A 15,246-nucleotide genomic window follows, 5' to 3' on the forward strand; every position below is an offset into this window, starting at 1 on the left:
ACCTTGAAAAACGTTTTGGCCCTGATACGCATTGTGGTTACATTTTCTGTTGTGTATGTACCAAAAATATTAGTAAAGAGCAGTGCAAAATTTCAACCACAAACAATATTAGCCATATTTTTAAACAAAGCAAAAATAAGTGAAGGCATTATTGTCATTTTAATAGCACATTTTTTATAATTGGATCTCACTGGCTTGCCTGGGTGAGGGTACAGTATTTTACACATTTAGGTCTTATAGTAGGTAGTATTTTTCTGACCCAGCAACCCCCGCTATAAGTTGAGCACATGCATCTCTTTAGCATTTGTAGAAGGGGAATTTACGATAAAATAAAACATTTTGTGGGGGTTCCGAGGGGCAGATGGTGTCAGAGCACTTCGTTTTCATCGAGTGGTGCTGATGAGAGGATGTGGAATGCCCCGCCCACTCTCGGAGAGAGAGAGAGAGAGAGAGAGAGAGACAGACAGAGAGCGAGCGAGGGAAAGAAAGAAAGAAAGAAAGAGGTGGGGGGAGAGCAGGAGAAACGCGAGCATGCTGCTTTTTTGCAGGCGCCGTCGACCGGACCAGTTTGGACTGTTCTCTCCCCAGTGCAACTCTGCGCCATCTGTTCACCACCCAACTCAGCCTCGGGGTTGTTTTCTTTCTTTGTTCTTCGTATTTGACCCCTTTTTCTTTTTCTCCTTCATGCTTTTGAACGTTCAAAAAAAAGAAAAGCAACCCAAAACAACATTGTAGTAGATAGTGCAACGTTGCAAATGCATCATCGCCTTGTGAGCGCGTAAGTCGGCATCCACTTGGGAACAGGTTGCACGGAAGCTTCATTTTTATTTTTTTTCTTTTCAACATTTTTGGGAACTGCACTTCTTTTTTTTTTTTTTTTTTTTTTTTACAACAATGGCTGACAGTAATGCAGAATGCAATATCAAGGTGCTGTGTCGTTTTCGTCCGCTCAACCGCTCGGAAATCCTGCGCGGAGATAAGTTCATACCCGTGTTCCAAGGTGAAGACGCCGTTCTCCTTGGGGTAAGTTGCTAACGTGATTATTATTTTTAATCATTGCCGTGATGTCAATTAATGCTAATCCACACTGATGACCTCTTAAAAGCTTCTGAAAAGTCCTGGATCAATATTCCAGTCTGCACACATTTTTTTTTGCTCTGACCTTAAATGTCACTCTTTAAAAAAAAAAAAATGCACTTTTGCTTGTGTCGGCATTGATCGAACTGGGGACTCGATACGACGCCTGATTGTGAATTATGAGCTGCTAACCCCCAAATGATACCCCAGATTTTTTTTTTTTTTAATTTATATATATGACCGTGGATTATACGCGCTGATTTGCAGCAGCACACGAGAAGGTGTACACACGTTGAATGGCGTGCAGATATATGGACAGTACACTTGAGGTCGATGTGCCTGGGGATTGGCCGTGTGACGGCGCAGGCAGCAGGTGGGGGATTTTTTTTTTTTTTCTTGAGGGGGGGGGGGAGTTTAAATGCAAATGTGCTCAATGTTTGAATGGTAGGACTAAATCCCGCCCATCTGCTGGGACGACAGAGCGGACTGCAGAAAATTGCCGTCGGGGTCCTCGCGCGCGCACACCCTTCAGCCGTGATATTACGATTCAACATCGATCCATACGTCCGTTTTCTATCGCGCTCGGACAGTCCGCAGGTGAGCTGCGGACTGTCCGAGTTGACTTTTGGCGAGAGAAGCGGGCTCCACCCTTGACTGAGTGACGCTCAATGACGGGGGCACAATTATTCATTTTCGACATCGCTCGTCCCAGTTAAGTGTCGCGGGGAAGGAGAATGGCGAGGTACGCCCAACTTTGCCGGTCAAACGCTGAACACATCCAGGGTCACGTTTGAAAAGCGCCCAGCAGACGTTTGGAGAGAGAGACCTGCGTAGATTTTCTCCGGGTGGGCACTCCGGTTTCCTCCCACATCCCCAAAAGACGGAACTTTAATCGGACACTCTAAATTGCCCGCAGGTGTGATTGTGACTGCGGCTGTTTGTCTCCATGTGCCCTGCGATTGGCTGGCGACCAGTTCAGGGTGTACCCCGCCTCCTGCCCGTTGACAGCTGGGTTAGGCTCCGGCACGTCCTGTGACCCTTGTGAGGATAAGCGGCTAAGAAAATGGATGGATGGATAAATGTCAGAAACCTGTTATGGAAAAACTGAAAAACAGTTTTAAATATTGAAAGAAAGGGCACAATATCTCAAGTCTCTTAATGCTAACAATGGTCAACTTATTTTTGGGTTCATGTGTGACCATTAAAAATCCGTCCATCCATTTTCTTTGCCGCTTATCCTCACGATGGGTCGCGGGGAGTGCTGGAGCGGGTAGGGAGGGTACACCTTGAACTGGTTGTCAGCCAATCGCAGGGCACATTGAGATGAACAGCTGCACTCACAATCACACCTAGGGGCAATTTAGAGTGTCCAATTAATGTCGCATGTTTTGGGGATGTGGGGGGAAACCGGAGTGCCCACCCAGAAGAAACCCACGCAGGCACGGGGAGAACATGCAAACTCCACACAGGCGGGTCCGCGATTGCCGTTAAGAAATGTTATTTACAAAAAAATTGTGCCTCTAGAGTTAATCACGTTTTTATGATGGCAACAGTTTGACCCTGCAATGGATGACTTCCATTTCCTTTTGTTATCACGACACAAAAATGGTTTTCAAATCCAAGGCTGGCCTGCATTATTTATTAGGATTTCGAGCCAAATGACTCGTGAAAAGAAAAGCAAGCTGCTACAAATCTGCACTTTCTTCTCCGTTCTGACAAAAAAGGATCACAAAAGCATTTCCAGTGTTGATCTTTTTTTGCTCTTGTAATTACTTTTTTTTTTGGGGGGGGGGGGACAAGTGGAGTGTGAGATGTGCTTTGTTCTGCAGATGAAATAAAATCAAATAAAAAGAGTGAATGTGTCCTTCTGTAGCCTTTAGTATGAACTCATGAAAAGTGTCCCAAATGTTTTTCACGCAGCTGCCATCCGACTCGATTAGGGTTTTAATAAAAAAAAAAAAAAAAAAAAAAAAAAAAAAAACAGGTCAGGCAGCCACGTACTTCAACTCGCAATTAGAACCCACATTTCGAGGTTGAAGAGGCGGCGATCCGAGAGAGTCGTCGACGGCGGGCGCGGAGGAGATGTGGAGAGCTGTCGTGCTTTGGATTGGATGGAAAAGCGCTCGCGGGAGGTTGGGGCAGCCTTGGAGTCAAACCTGAAAGCGGCGATGCGTGGCTGACTGAAATTAAAAAAAAAAAAAAAAAAAAAGTGTACGTTCACAGTTGCATACTGGCACACTCACAGAGTCAGAGAATATTTTTTTTTTTTTTCATCTTTCATGCAGTGCTGCTAAATAAGGTACATAAGGTACCTCACCACGCGCAGCCTCACTCGTTATAATCGTGACGGTTGACTGCGTGTTTTCACATCGGTTAACTCCTCTTTACGCTCGATTAACAATGCAGTATGTAAACAAATTAATTAGCTACTCACCTTTGCGTAACGGCAATTATTTCCACCTAGGAACTTTTCGTGACTTCCTTTCACGCGGTGAGAGTCTTGGAACCAGAGATTGTGCATCGGGTATCTCGTTTAGTGGCAGGATACGCTTTGAAGGTCTCTTCAAATCTCGGTTTTATCTTTTCATGAGTGAGGGGACTCACCGTGGTCTGACCTTTACAAGCGGAACTGTCAGAATGTTCAGTTCCGGCGTGGCAGCGACTTTGTTACATCCCCCAATAAAGCTGCCCGATGACAGCAGTGATACTATTTTGCCTATAGTGTAGTACAGTAAAGCCTCGGTTCTCGAATAAATCGGTTTTCGAACGAAAATCGGTACTCGAAAAAACCCTGAAAAACCCGGAAATAACATATTGCCGGGACCGGACTAGCTGACACTTTGTTGTGAATTCCCACGCCCCCCCCCCCCCCCCAAAAAAAAAACAAAAAAAAAACCCAGAAATAACATAATTCGCCCGGCGCAAGAAGGTGACCCACCCACGACGCGTTTTGTTATCAATTCGAACGCCCCCTGAAAAAAAATCTGGAAATGACGTAACGCGTGCGGTGCAACCAGTGCACTTTTGTTATTCTGTATAATGCAGACTCTGTTTTAAGCAAAAAAATAATTCTATTTCTGAAATCATTTCATTATATAAATTATTTAAACTACACATGTATTTTTACTATGCAGTTTATTATCAGGAAAAGTTAAAAAAAATGCTTTAAAAAGCCCAATTTTTTTAGGCTTGGAACGCATTATTTATTTTTCCATTCATTGTAATGGGAAACATCGATTCGGTTTTTGAACAAATCACTCCTCAAACCGTTTTCCGGAACGGATTGTGCTCGAGAACCGAGGCATCACTGTATGCACGCAGCAACTCTCATTATGTCAGCAACGAAAAGACGCTGAAATGCCACCTGAGTCGTTTTGTTCCTATGTAACCTTTCAGTATAGCGGTAGCATTGAATATGAATTGACAGTCAACAGCCATGACATTTATTACATATTCTGCCCACGGAGTTTGTACTTTAACTGTAACGAGAGGTGTCTATAATACGCTGTAGATTCTGAATAACTTATCCAAAACATAACACACCCACAGTAGAATGCGGTACATTACACAACTGCAAAATAACACTAGTAGAAACAGGCTTTAAGCCTGGAGATGGACTTGTCTATCTATCTATCTATCTATCTATCTATCTATCTATCTATCTATCTATCTATCTATCTATCTATCTATCTATCTATCTATCTATCTATCTATCTATCTATCTATCTATCTATCTATCTATCTATCTCTATCTATCTATCTATCTATCTATCTATCTATCTATCTATCTATCTATCTATGTTAAATTTGTGCCTTAGTTGAGCTTTTTTTTTTTTTTTTTTTTTTTTTTTGTCGTCATCCGACCCAATCTGAAAATTGAACTGGCAATTTATTTATTTTTTTGGCCCTTCACTCTACCCGTGTGACAAAACGGTCCCGACCGCTTATTGTTACAAGTTTTGGGCCCCCGTCCAACGGCAGCCGTCCAAATAGCCGCCGTCGGCCTCCGTTTTTATTCCGCGCTCCGCCGTGTGGAGACATGGCTGTCAGCGGTATTTCACTGTCTGCAATGATGCGGCATCAAACAGGGAACCTTTTTCGAATATGCTGGTGAAAGGGGTTGCAGGTGGCGGGGGGGCGTGCCACGCTTCAAACCGAATGAAGAAAAATGGCTGCCTATAGATGGCAAGTTTTCCACTTTCCTATCTGGTATTGATTTATCGCTATCGCGAGGTTTGCTGCCGTGTGAGCGTCTCTCCGCTATGAAAATGGATTGCGCGCGTCCCACCTGGATCTTTATGCGCCGACAAGATTTAAGACCGAGATGAGCTCGATTTCCCGACAGTCTTTTTACCGTCGTCACATCTCAGCCTCCTCTGGAGTCTTTTTTTTTTTTTTTTGGGGTGCGGAATGAGGTGATTTGTTGGTTCGTTTGCCTGGCAATAGTCGAGGACCCTCACGATTTAATTCCGGCGACGTGCTTGAGTTGAGTGTGACTGTAATACATGTATTAATTTTGCGTTTGTAGAAAGTGTGGGGCGACGCTTAACCTTCTCCCACTGTGGTGTGGCTCTGGCGGTGATTTTAAAATACAAAATAGGTCACCGGCTGCGTGGACGCTCATTGGCAGCTGTGGGCCATTTACTCTCTCAATTTAGTGGCTCATTTTCAATATACCTCTGAGGGCAGCCCCCGCCTCTTAAAAATTATCCTCCCGTAAAATGACATTCTCAGGTATTATAACTTTTTTTCTGAATTCTTTTTGTTTTGTTTTTTTTTTCTAGCAGTGAGAGTAGCTCCAAACTCCATACTGCAGTAGTTTTGACTTCAAATGCATTGGGATAGTCCATACACCTGTTTATTGATTTCTGATATCTGCCATATGATTTGGCGAGAGAAGTGGGGTTCACCCTTGACCGGTCACCAGACAATCCCAGAACGCATCCATCCATCTGTTGTCTGCGCCACTCATCCTTGAGTCTCGAGTGAGCTGGAATTTATGCCGTCTGACTTTTGACGAGAGAAGTTGGGTCAAACCCGGACCGCTCACCGGTCAATCACGGGACATATCAACTGATATATTTTTTTCTATGCGATTTATCCTAAGTAGAGTTGTGGGTAAGCTAGAGCATCTCCCAGCACATTTCTGGTGAGAGAAGCCGAGTCCAGCCTGATATGGTTGCCAGTCAATCACATGGCCCAGTCATTTGTTTTCTTTTCTGCTGACCCTCGGGAGGGTCACAGATGAGCTGGAGCCTATCTTAGCAGAATCTTGGTGAGAGAAATGGGAGCCACCCTGACTGGTTTGTAATTTAATCATCACGAACATCCTTCCATCCGTTTTCTACATTGCTTCTCCTCACCAGATTGCGTGTGAGCTTCATCCTTTCTCCGCTGACTTCAGGCGAGAGAAGTGGGATCCACCCGGGACCGGTTGCTGGCCATTCACTAAGAATACCTATCCATCCATTTTCTATGGTACTTACAGAGTTCTTGTTACAATCACGGAGGGTCAGAAGACTTGCCCAGCAGACTCTTGGTGGGATAAACTAGTTCCAGTCTGTTTGCGAAGTGGGGTCCACACGACACTTGTTGCCATTCAATCAACACGACGCCCAAAGTCTTGTCCGATACCGTTAAACATTTAGAAGATGATAATGATGGTACGTGGAAAAAATGAGAAACACTTGCCATAGAAGACCCATTTTTAATGCCGAAGTCGATGTTTTCCCCGATAAGAAATTGGACTTGCAACCCGCTTCCGCTTGTCTTGGACAACTGGATCTACACATGGATCTGCTGAGCAAGTCGTCGAGATTTACTCAGAAGAGTTTGAAAGCGTCTGCGATTGTCTGGAAACATGTTCAGGGTGTACCCCGCATACTGCCCGTTGACAGCTGGGATAGGCTCCCAGCACTCCCCGCGACCCTCGCGAGGATAAGCGGCGAAGAAAATGGATGGACGGAATTTGAAAGCGTAGAAAAGTCTGGACGCATATTTCAACGTACTTTCTTGGCACCAATTACCTTTGGCTGAATTTTGGAGCATCTTACGGCACAAAAATAAGCAGAGCAGCTGCTGGAGTTCGATTCCTCAGAATAAAACTCCAAATCGTGAAAAGCGAAATGCAAATCGGCAGTGGCTCACCGTGACCCAAATTTGTCCCTGAATTGAAAGTACTGCAGTCTATTACTGCTTTGGCACGGGTCAGTGATAAAGTCACAGTAATAATAAATATTTGTTTGATTATATATTTAAAACGAAATTAAATTTACTGATCCGCATACTGACATCCACGTTTCGCCCCACGCTCGATGTCAAATCAGCGGTACCGTACGGTACGGCTCACTTATTTGGGCACAAAAAAATGCCTCCGCCCTCCATCTGATCTCGTACGCCTCGCGTCAACCTCGCGCCGTCTGCAAACCGGCAGCAGAATCGCAAATGGACTGTCCGTCGCAAATGGACTGGACCCCCCCCCCCCCACTCCGAGCACACTTAAGTGCTCTAATGTTCTCCTTGCGCAGCACACAGCCGATCCAATAAGGACACCGTAATGGGATTGCCGCGCCGGGTCAAGACGTGAACTCATTTCTCCTGTTTCACGGCGCCGCCGCTCACCTTCGGAGCTAATCCGCTTCCTCCAGCTTGTGGCCCGTAGCTTTCGCTATAACGCCACATACCCTAACGCTATATATTTTGGACGTATTTCGTAATGGAATGACTCCGACGCTCGTGTCGCCATGACACGCTGGACTTTTATTGAAAGTTAAGCTCTCGTGGGCTTTTTTTGGGACGCTGCAATCCATCAAATGTGTGAGGCAGACGTGCTACACTTTGGTCCGAGTTGCTTCTGTCGACTGAGTTCCAACTTAACGGCAACTTAATTGGGGGCTTGTGACGTATTAAACAGAGAATGCCAGTCACTCACGTTTGGAAAAATGTACAGGTGTGGTCAGTTCTGCCCGCAGATCTAAAATTACCAATGTGTGTCCTGTTTGTAAGTGAGTGTACCCCTTTAAGAGCGGAGGGAGGCGGTGTCAGGTAAACTGGGAAGTAGAAGTAGGCTTTCGCAGCAGCTCGTCGTGAGAGACCCTGTGCTTCCGTGTTAAAAAATAAAAATAAAAAAACGTCAGGCTGTGGTTCACTCGGCTGGATCGGTTTTCGTGGGCGACAAGTGCGCAATTGCGCAGTGGCGCAGCTTAGAGGGAACATTGGTCAAGACTACACAAAATCAGCGACGTCTTTCAGTATCTATTCAGTTCTACTCGTAACAAATTTTACACACATGATTTTTCTTGCTCACTGCAGATTTGCGAGCGGGTGCATACTTGGCAGTCAAATCACAGTGACTGTAATGCTATTCAAGTATTTTAAAAATAGATAAAAATGCGTATTTAATTGTACATTGCTTCAATTGCTAAATCAGCAAAGCAGCACAACGGTGCCTTCCTTCCAATACGAGTGACCCGATTTACGAGGTTTTCAGGGTATGTTGTGTTCATTTGTGTGATTTAAAAATGTTTTTTTTTTTTTTGCTTTGACTTGCGAGCGCAAACTTGTAATACGAGCGTTGTACGGTGGCAGTGAAGTCAACGCAACTCACTTCACAATGAGCAGAATTTTGATTCAACTGAAAAAAAAAAAAAAAAAGAATATTGCACCTGGTGTGTTTTAAGCAACCACAAAATGGGACACAATGGCTTGAATTCTTTTTCATCTATTTGTGATATTGCTATAAGTTTCTTTAAAGTACAGTAAAGCCTCGGTTTTCGAACGTCCCCGTTTTCGAACAAATCTGTTTTCCAACAAAAATCGGTACTCGAACGCCCCCGAGTTAACATATTGCACGCGGCCAGACCAGCTGACCCACGACCCGCTTTGTTGTGAATTCCCACAGCGCCGAAAAAAACCCGGAAATAACATAATGGGCGGGGCGCAACCAGCTGACCCACCCACGACAGGCTTTGTTATTGTCTATTTAAACGCCCCCCGAAAAAACTCATAAATAACATCACGCGTGCCACAAGCAGTCGACCCGACTATGATGTGTTTTGTTATTGTCTATTCGAATGCCCCTCCCCCATAAAAACCCGGAAATTACATAACAGGTGCGCCGCAATCAGCGCACTTTTGTTATTCTGTATAACGCAGCCTCTGTACACAGATGTGTCCCGGTAGTGTTTTTCTTCTCATCTCATTTTCATCATATCGTATTAACCCCCAATCATTGCTCCAAAGAAGGCAAGTGGAGATCGTAAGGCTGCTGGTGCTGAAAAATTGATTTTTCTCCGTAAAACTGTCGACTTCAAGAAAGAATTGATAGCCGAATATGAATCTGGTGTGCGTGCTTCTGAGTCGCTACAGATATGGCAATGAATTCCCAGCCTAGCGTACTCTACAACTAAAGCATACATTTTAAGCAAAAAATAAATATATTTCTGAAATTATTTTATCATATAAAGTATTTCAACTATGCATGTATTTCTACTATGTAGTTTATTATCAGGAAAAGCTAAAAAAAAATGCTTTAAAAAGCCCAATTTTTTATGCTTGGAACACATTATTTCTTTCTCTAGTCATTGCAATGGGAAACATCGATTCGGTTTTCGAACAATTCACTTTTCGAACCGTCTTCTGCAACGGATTGTCGTCGAGAGTGCTATTTTTCCTCATTAAAATACATTCCAACAAGATTTTTTTGGGGAGGCGGAGGAGGCTGGAACACATGAATGGCCCTACAATAATTGATGTTTTCTCTCACGTAAAGGTCATTAGATATTGTAAATTGTATATCTATGTTATATTTCACAATTGAACAACGGATGGGCAGTAGGAAGTCAGACATAAACATGCTAATTAACCTCTTCTGTTGGTAGAGGAAAAACACGACCTACTTTATCATATTTTTATTATTATTTTTTTTATTTTTAGGATTTTCCAGCCCTTCCCACACATGGCAGTCTAAATAGGTTGCCAGCATCTCCTCTCCTTGAATAAACCGCATTCTATTAACGCTTTCGAGTGCTCCTTTTTGCTGCCATTCCGCCTGCGCATTTGCCAGGCTTTGATACGCTTGAGCCACTTTTGGCAACGCGGCAGGAGAAGGCACGACGAGCGGGGCTCCGGGCTCGAGGACGCACGAATGCGACATCCTCTCGCCGTTTCGGCGCATCGAGGCGTCGAAGCACACGGTTTAGCAGGCGCGCGTGCGCTACATTAGCTTTGCCAACAGGGAAATGTGGACCGGGTCAAATGAGCATCGCTGCCCTCCACGTGCCCGACTGCTCCCTTTAATTAATCACAGATCAATTTATCGAAAGGGCCCCTTTTAAGTTTAATAGCCGCCTGTGTTTCTTTTTATTTTACAATCCAAATCGATCCACTCCACCCCGCTTTTAGTGAAGATTTTTCTGAGCGCATTTCTGGCCCCAATCAAGCTTTTATCGCATATTTTATTTGAATGGGCGGTCCCAGCCGACACCCCTCCGGGCCGCGGGCTGCGTGATGCTGATGTGTTCCGGCACCCAGTCGGCATGAAGAATATTTAAGTAGCGCGAATGCGTGCCCTCCCCCCCTCCCCCCTCCGGGTTATCTTTTCACCTCCTCTGTTAATTCAGTAGAAGCTGATGTACGACGCCGTGCTTGCTTTCGGCCTTTTATGATCCACGTGACCTCACTTCAAGGATCAATGATCATCCATAATCCAATGTTCTTGTCCTCATTAGATTTGCGCACGAGCTTGATCCTACCCCAGCTAAATTTTCGGCAAGAGAAACGACGTAGTGAACACCCGGAACTCATTGTCAGTCAATCACAGGGAATGCTCCGTTATTATCGATCCATCCGTTTCTATAATGCTTTGCTAAATTATGACTGCGGGTGACTTGGAGCGTATCGCGGATGACCGTCGGCAAGAGAAGCGGGGCGCGTCCGAAACTAATCGCAGGGATCATTCTGATTATCTCGCCATCTGTGTATTTGTCATAATTTGGGTCGCCGGTGAGGCGGAGGCCATCACAACTGACCATCGGCGAGAGAAGCGGGGCACCATTAAATCGCAGGGATGATTATCATCCATCATCCATCCATGCAGTCATCCATTTTTTAAAATATCCATCTATCGCTTCTCCTCATTTGGGTTGTGGGTGACCTAGGGCCAAGTCAAGATGGCTTTTGGCGACAGAAGCGAGGGTCCACTCTGGACCAGTTGCCTGTCAATCCAAGAAATTGCTATCGACATCTATTTATCCATCTAAATTCCAAGCGGATCCGCACGTCATCCACAATTTATAGCGTAGTTCCTACGTTCTACATTTCTACAATGCTGGCCATGGGTGAGAAGTGGGATCAACACTGGACTGGTCGCCAGCGTTGCGACGCGGGAGGAAACATTTACGCAGAATCATTCCAGAAAGTTAGATCCCGTTCTCAGACCGAGGCCCCGATCGACGGACCTTAATGTTACAAGGACAAGACGGGACAGGACAGGACAGGACAGGCAGTTTGAATAATTCAAGGCTTCCATCTTTGTGAGTATATTTTGCAGGAAACCCAGCGCGCAGTACATAAGTCATGCTCGGATGAATTTGTCGAGGAGGAAGTTTACCGCGGACACGTCTCCAACAGAAAAGAAAGAAAAGGCCCAGAGGAGTGGAAGCGGTTCCTTCCACGCCGCCCGTCAGGATCCACCCCCGCCCCCTTTTCTTATAAGCAATTCAATTTTATGCTAATTCCCATCGCCACGCGTGTTGTTCTCCTTCCGCCCCGAGGCCCGATTCTAATCCAAATTACTTCACGTCACGCCTCAACGACTCCAACAAAAGAACAGTCATGATTCCGATGCTAAATTTGAGAATTCCGCCTCGCGGCGCTATTTCTTGGAGGACTCCGCCAGACTTTTTTTTCCCCCTGAGTAGCTGCCTAAAAGGCTTGTAGAAATGAGTGATGTGTTTATTATTTCACGATAGCCTTTATCGGTCTTTGTATTATTCATCTATAGCCAGATGTGGTCATCAGCAGGGCTCCCTTCTAAAGTGGGGAAGCACGTTTCTTCATCTGGCGCTGGAGCATGGCTAACGGCACCGTCGCAGGACCACACGCTCGCACTATTCCAGTCTCGCGGAGAGCAGTCTGCACTTTTTGCATTATAGATCGAGCGCATTAGTCACTGCTGCCGCGCCGATTGAATTAGCGGCGGAGGGCAAATGATGACGAGGCTTTTTCTGCAATTACATTCCGTGCAATTTTCAAACACTTCTCAGGTGTCTCAACAACAAAGCGGCCCAAGGATCGAGAATCGTAATACGCTGCACTGCGATACGCTCCGGTTTTCAAACTCCACTTTTTCAATTTCCCCGACCTTTATTTAGCCAGGGCACATTTGCATTTACATGAGAAAACTCCTGGCAGATAAAAGTGTCATGAAACTTATATTGTGAAAAGTGATTTCTTTGGAGTCGGGACTCGGAATCTGCCTGTGATTGACGTCGTCTTCGTCTTTTCCTTTCGGCTTGTCCCGTTAGGGGTCACCACAATATGTCATCTTTTCCCTTCTAAGCCCATCTCGGGGATCCTCCTTTCTAACAGCCACAGTCCTCATGTCATCCATCACCACATCCATCAACCTTTTCTTTGGTCTTCCTCTCTCGCTCTCTTCCCTGGTGGCTCCATCCTTACCATCCTCCTACCAATTTCCTCACTCTCTCGCCTCTGGACAAGTCCAAACCCTCCAAGTCTGCTCTCACAAACCTCGTCTCCAAAACATCCAATTTTGGCTGTTCCTCTAATGAGCATGCTCACTCCAAGCGAGAACCTCAGCCTCTTCATTTCTGCTACCTCAAGTTCTGCTTCCTGTCCACCGTCTCTAATCCGTCCATCACGGTCGACCTCACCACTTTTTTTTTTCCAAACTTTGCCCTTGATCCTAGCGGAGAGACTCTTCTGTCACATAAAACACCAGACACCTTCCGCCAACTGTTCCATCCCGCTTGGACCCGTCTTCACTTCCTTACCACACTCGCCATTGCTCTATATTGTTGACCCCAAGTATTTGAAGTCATCCACCCTCGCCATCTCTTCTCCCTGGAGCTTCACTCTTCCCCCTCCGCCCCTCTCATTCACACACATATATTCTGTTTGACTTTAGTAATTTTCATTCCTCCCCATCTTTCTAATCGTTCCTCCGCCTGCTCCCCGCTTTCACTGCCGATCACAATATCATCTGCGAACATTATAGTCCAAGGGGATTCCAGTCTAACTTCGTCTCTCAGCCTAATCCACTACCACGGCAAACAGGAAGGGGCTCAGAGCTGATCCCTGATGCAGTCCCACCTCCACCTTAAATTCTTCTGTCACACCTAAGGCACACCTCACCGCTGTTCTGCTGCCATCATACATGTCCTGTAGTATTCTAATATATTTCTCTGCCACACCAGACCTACGCATGCAGTACCACAGTTCCTCTCTTGGTACTCTGTCATAGGCTTTCTCTAGATCCACAAGGACACAATGTAGCTCCTTCTGACCTTCTCTGGACTTTTGCACTCGAATCCTCAAGGCAAATAAGGCATCTGTGGTACTCTTTCTAGGGATGAAACCATACTGTTGCCCGCAGATACTTACTTCTGTCCAGAGTACTCCTACTCCACTACTCTTTCCCATAACTTCATTGTGTGGCTCATCTATAGATATAGATAGATGAGCAATGATACATTATTCGTATGATTTCCGAAAATTGGATAATTCCCTGCAGGACAGCTGCTAATCTCTCAGAAAGCTAACGCAAAACGTGTCCCTTTTAGTAAAGGGAAGATATGCTTTTGAATGTGAGGTTTTCCAGTTAAATATGCATTCCGTTTATGGCCCAAGCAAAAAAAAAAAAAAACCATGTCCTAGATGATTTTCTGACTTCACACATTTGTTTTACACACTCATCAGCACGAATAGCAAGCTCAGGGTTGTACTCTAACGGCGTCTTTCCCTCGTACGGCGACAAAATCCTTCATTGCAGACTGAATTAATTCACTGTATATGCAGCCTGGGATTAAAGTGTACACTGGAGCTATTAGCGGATCGATACAAAATCGACGCTCTACAGTGTGCCGACATCCAATACGGACTCCCTCTCCGTAGTGGAGTGTGATGAAATCGACTGAGCGGCGCCGATAGCAACTCATTTCTGTCTATGTTAAACTTTGTGTAGGGCTTCTATAGGCATCCATAGCCAGTCGTGTGTATGCGTGAGTACACGCTGGAGGACTCCATTAAATTTGACATTGCGGGCAAGCCTCCGTAGCCGCATTTAACGACGAGACGCCTTAATCATTTCTCCATCTCTTCATCACTGTCAGAAATTGATGGCTAGAGAGTGACTGACTTAAACCCAACAGAGTATGCAGCTCGGCTAGGATGTGTAATAAAAGATAGACAGATGGGCAAATGAACCAAGCTTTATTTTATTTCCTTGATCCTTGTCTCGTCACCTCTAACTGAATGCCCCCCCCCCAATTATTCTCTCTCCTCTCCTGTCGATATGTTGGCTAATATTGAGCTGATTTTATTGTGTGAAAAGGTCATAAGAACCAATCTTTTCTTCTTTTCCTCCCTACATTTAATCCCCCCCCCCTTGCTGAACTATGCGGCGTCTTTCTCTTTGATAAACTCATTTCTCCGCTTTTATTTGGAGATTTTCTATGGGGGGGGGGGGACTCGTGCAAGAAAAGAAGTCAAATGAAAGCCGCGAGCAGCCTTTTTCATGGCAAATTCTCGACGTGATCATCAAACCTTGATGCCATGCTCCACTACATTAAATGGCCTACGTGAAAAGACTCGGAAATTTGCCATCACCCATCTGACTAGTAAAGATTTTTTAAATTTCTATATAATCTGATAAAAGTTGAGTTGAAGTTGATTAATCAATCGATCATTGATATTTCTTCCGCGCAGTAGAGTGATCCTTAATCTTTTTTTGCATCTCACCATCCATCCATTTCCTTTGCCGCTTATCCTCACGAGGGTCACGGGGAGTGCTGGAGCCTATCCCAGCTGTCAACGGGCAGGAGGCAAGGTACACCCTGAACTGGTCGCCAGCCAATCGCAGAGCACATGGAGACAATCACACCCAGGGGCAATTTAGAGTGTCCAATTAATGTTGCATGTTTTGGGGAT

At 45.1% G+C, this 15,246-nt stretch overlaps 1 protein-coding gene across 6 annotated transcripts in view; it reads left to right on the plus strand.

The window, feature by feature from the left end:
• LOC133506981 (kinesin heavy chain-like) overlaps window positions 1-15,246 on the plus strand; it is a 105,505-nt gene that overhangs the window by 2,426 nt on the left and 87,833 nt on the right. For 4 of the 6 annotated variants that reach the window (XM_061831448.1, XM_061831449.1, XM_061831452.1 and 1 more), the window contains exon 1: window positions 895-1,023. The exons of 1 other annotated variant lie outside the window; for it this stretch is intronic. In XM_061831448.1, the coding sequence (XP_061687432.1) occupies window positions 895-1,023 (129 nt within the window). Of the gene's footprint in view, window positions 1-894; window positions 1,024-15,246 lie in introns of those variants that run through there. One more of the 6 variants, XM_061831450.1, reaches the window with a different exon arrangement.

Source organism: Syngnathoides biaculeatus, chromosome 10 (genome assembly GCF_019802595.1).
Source record: "Syngnathoides biaculeatus isolate LvHL_M chromosome 10, ASM1980259v1, whole genome shotgun sequence".
NCBI lineage: Eukaryota > Metazoa > Chordata > Actinopteri > Syngnathiformes > Syngnathidae > Syngnathoides > Syngnathoides biaculeatus.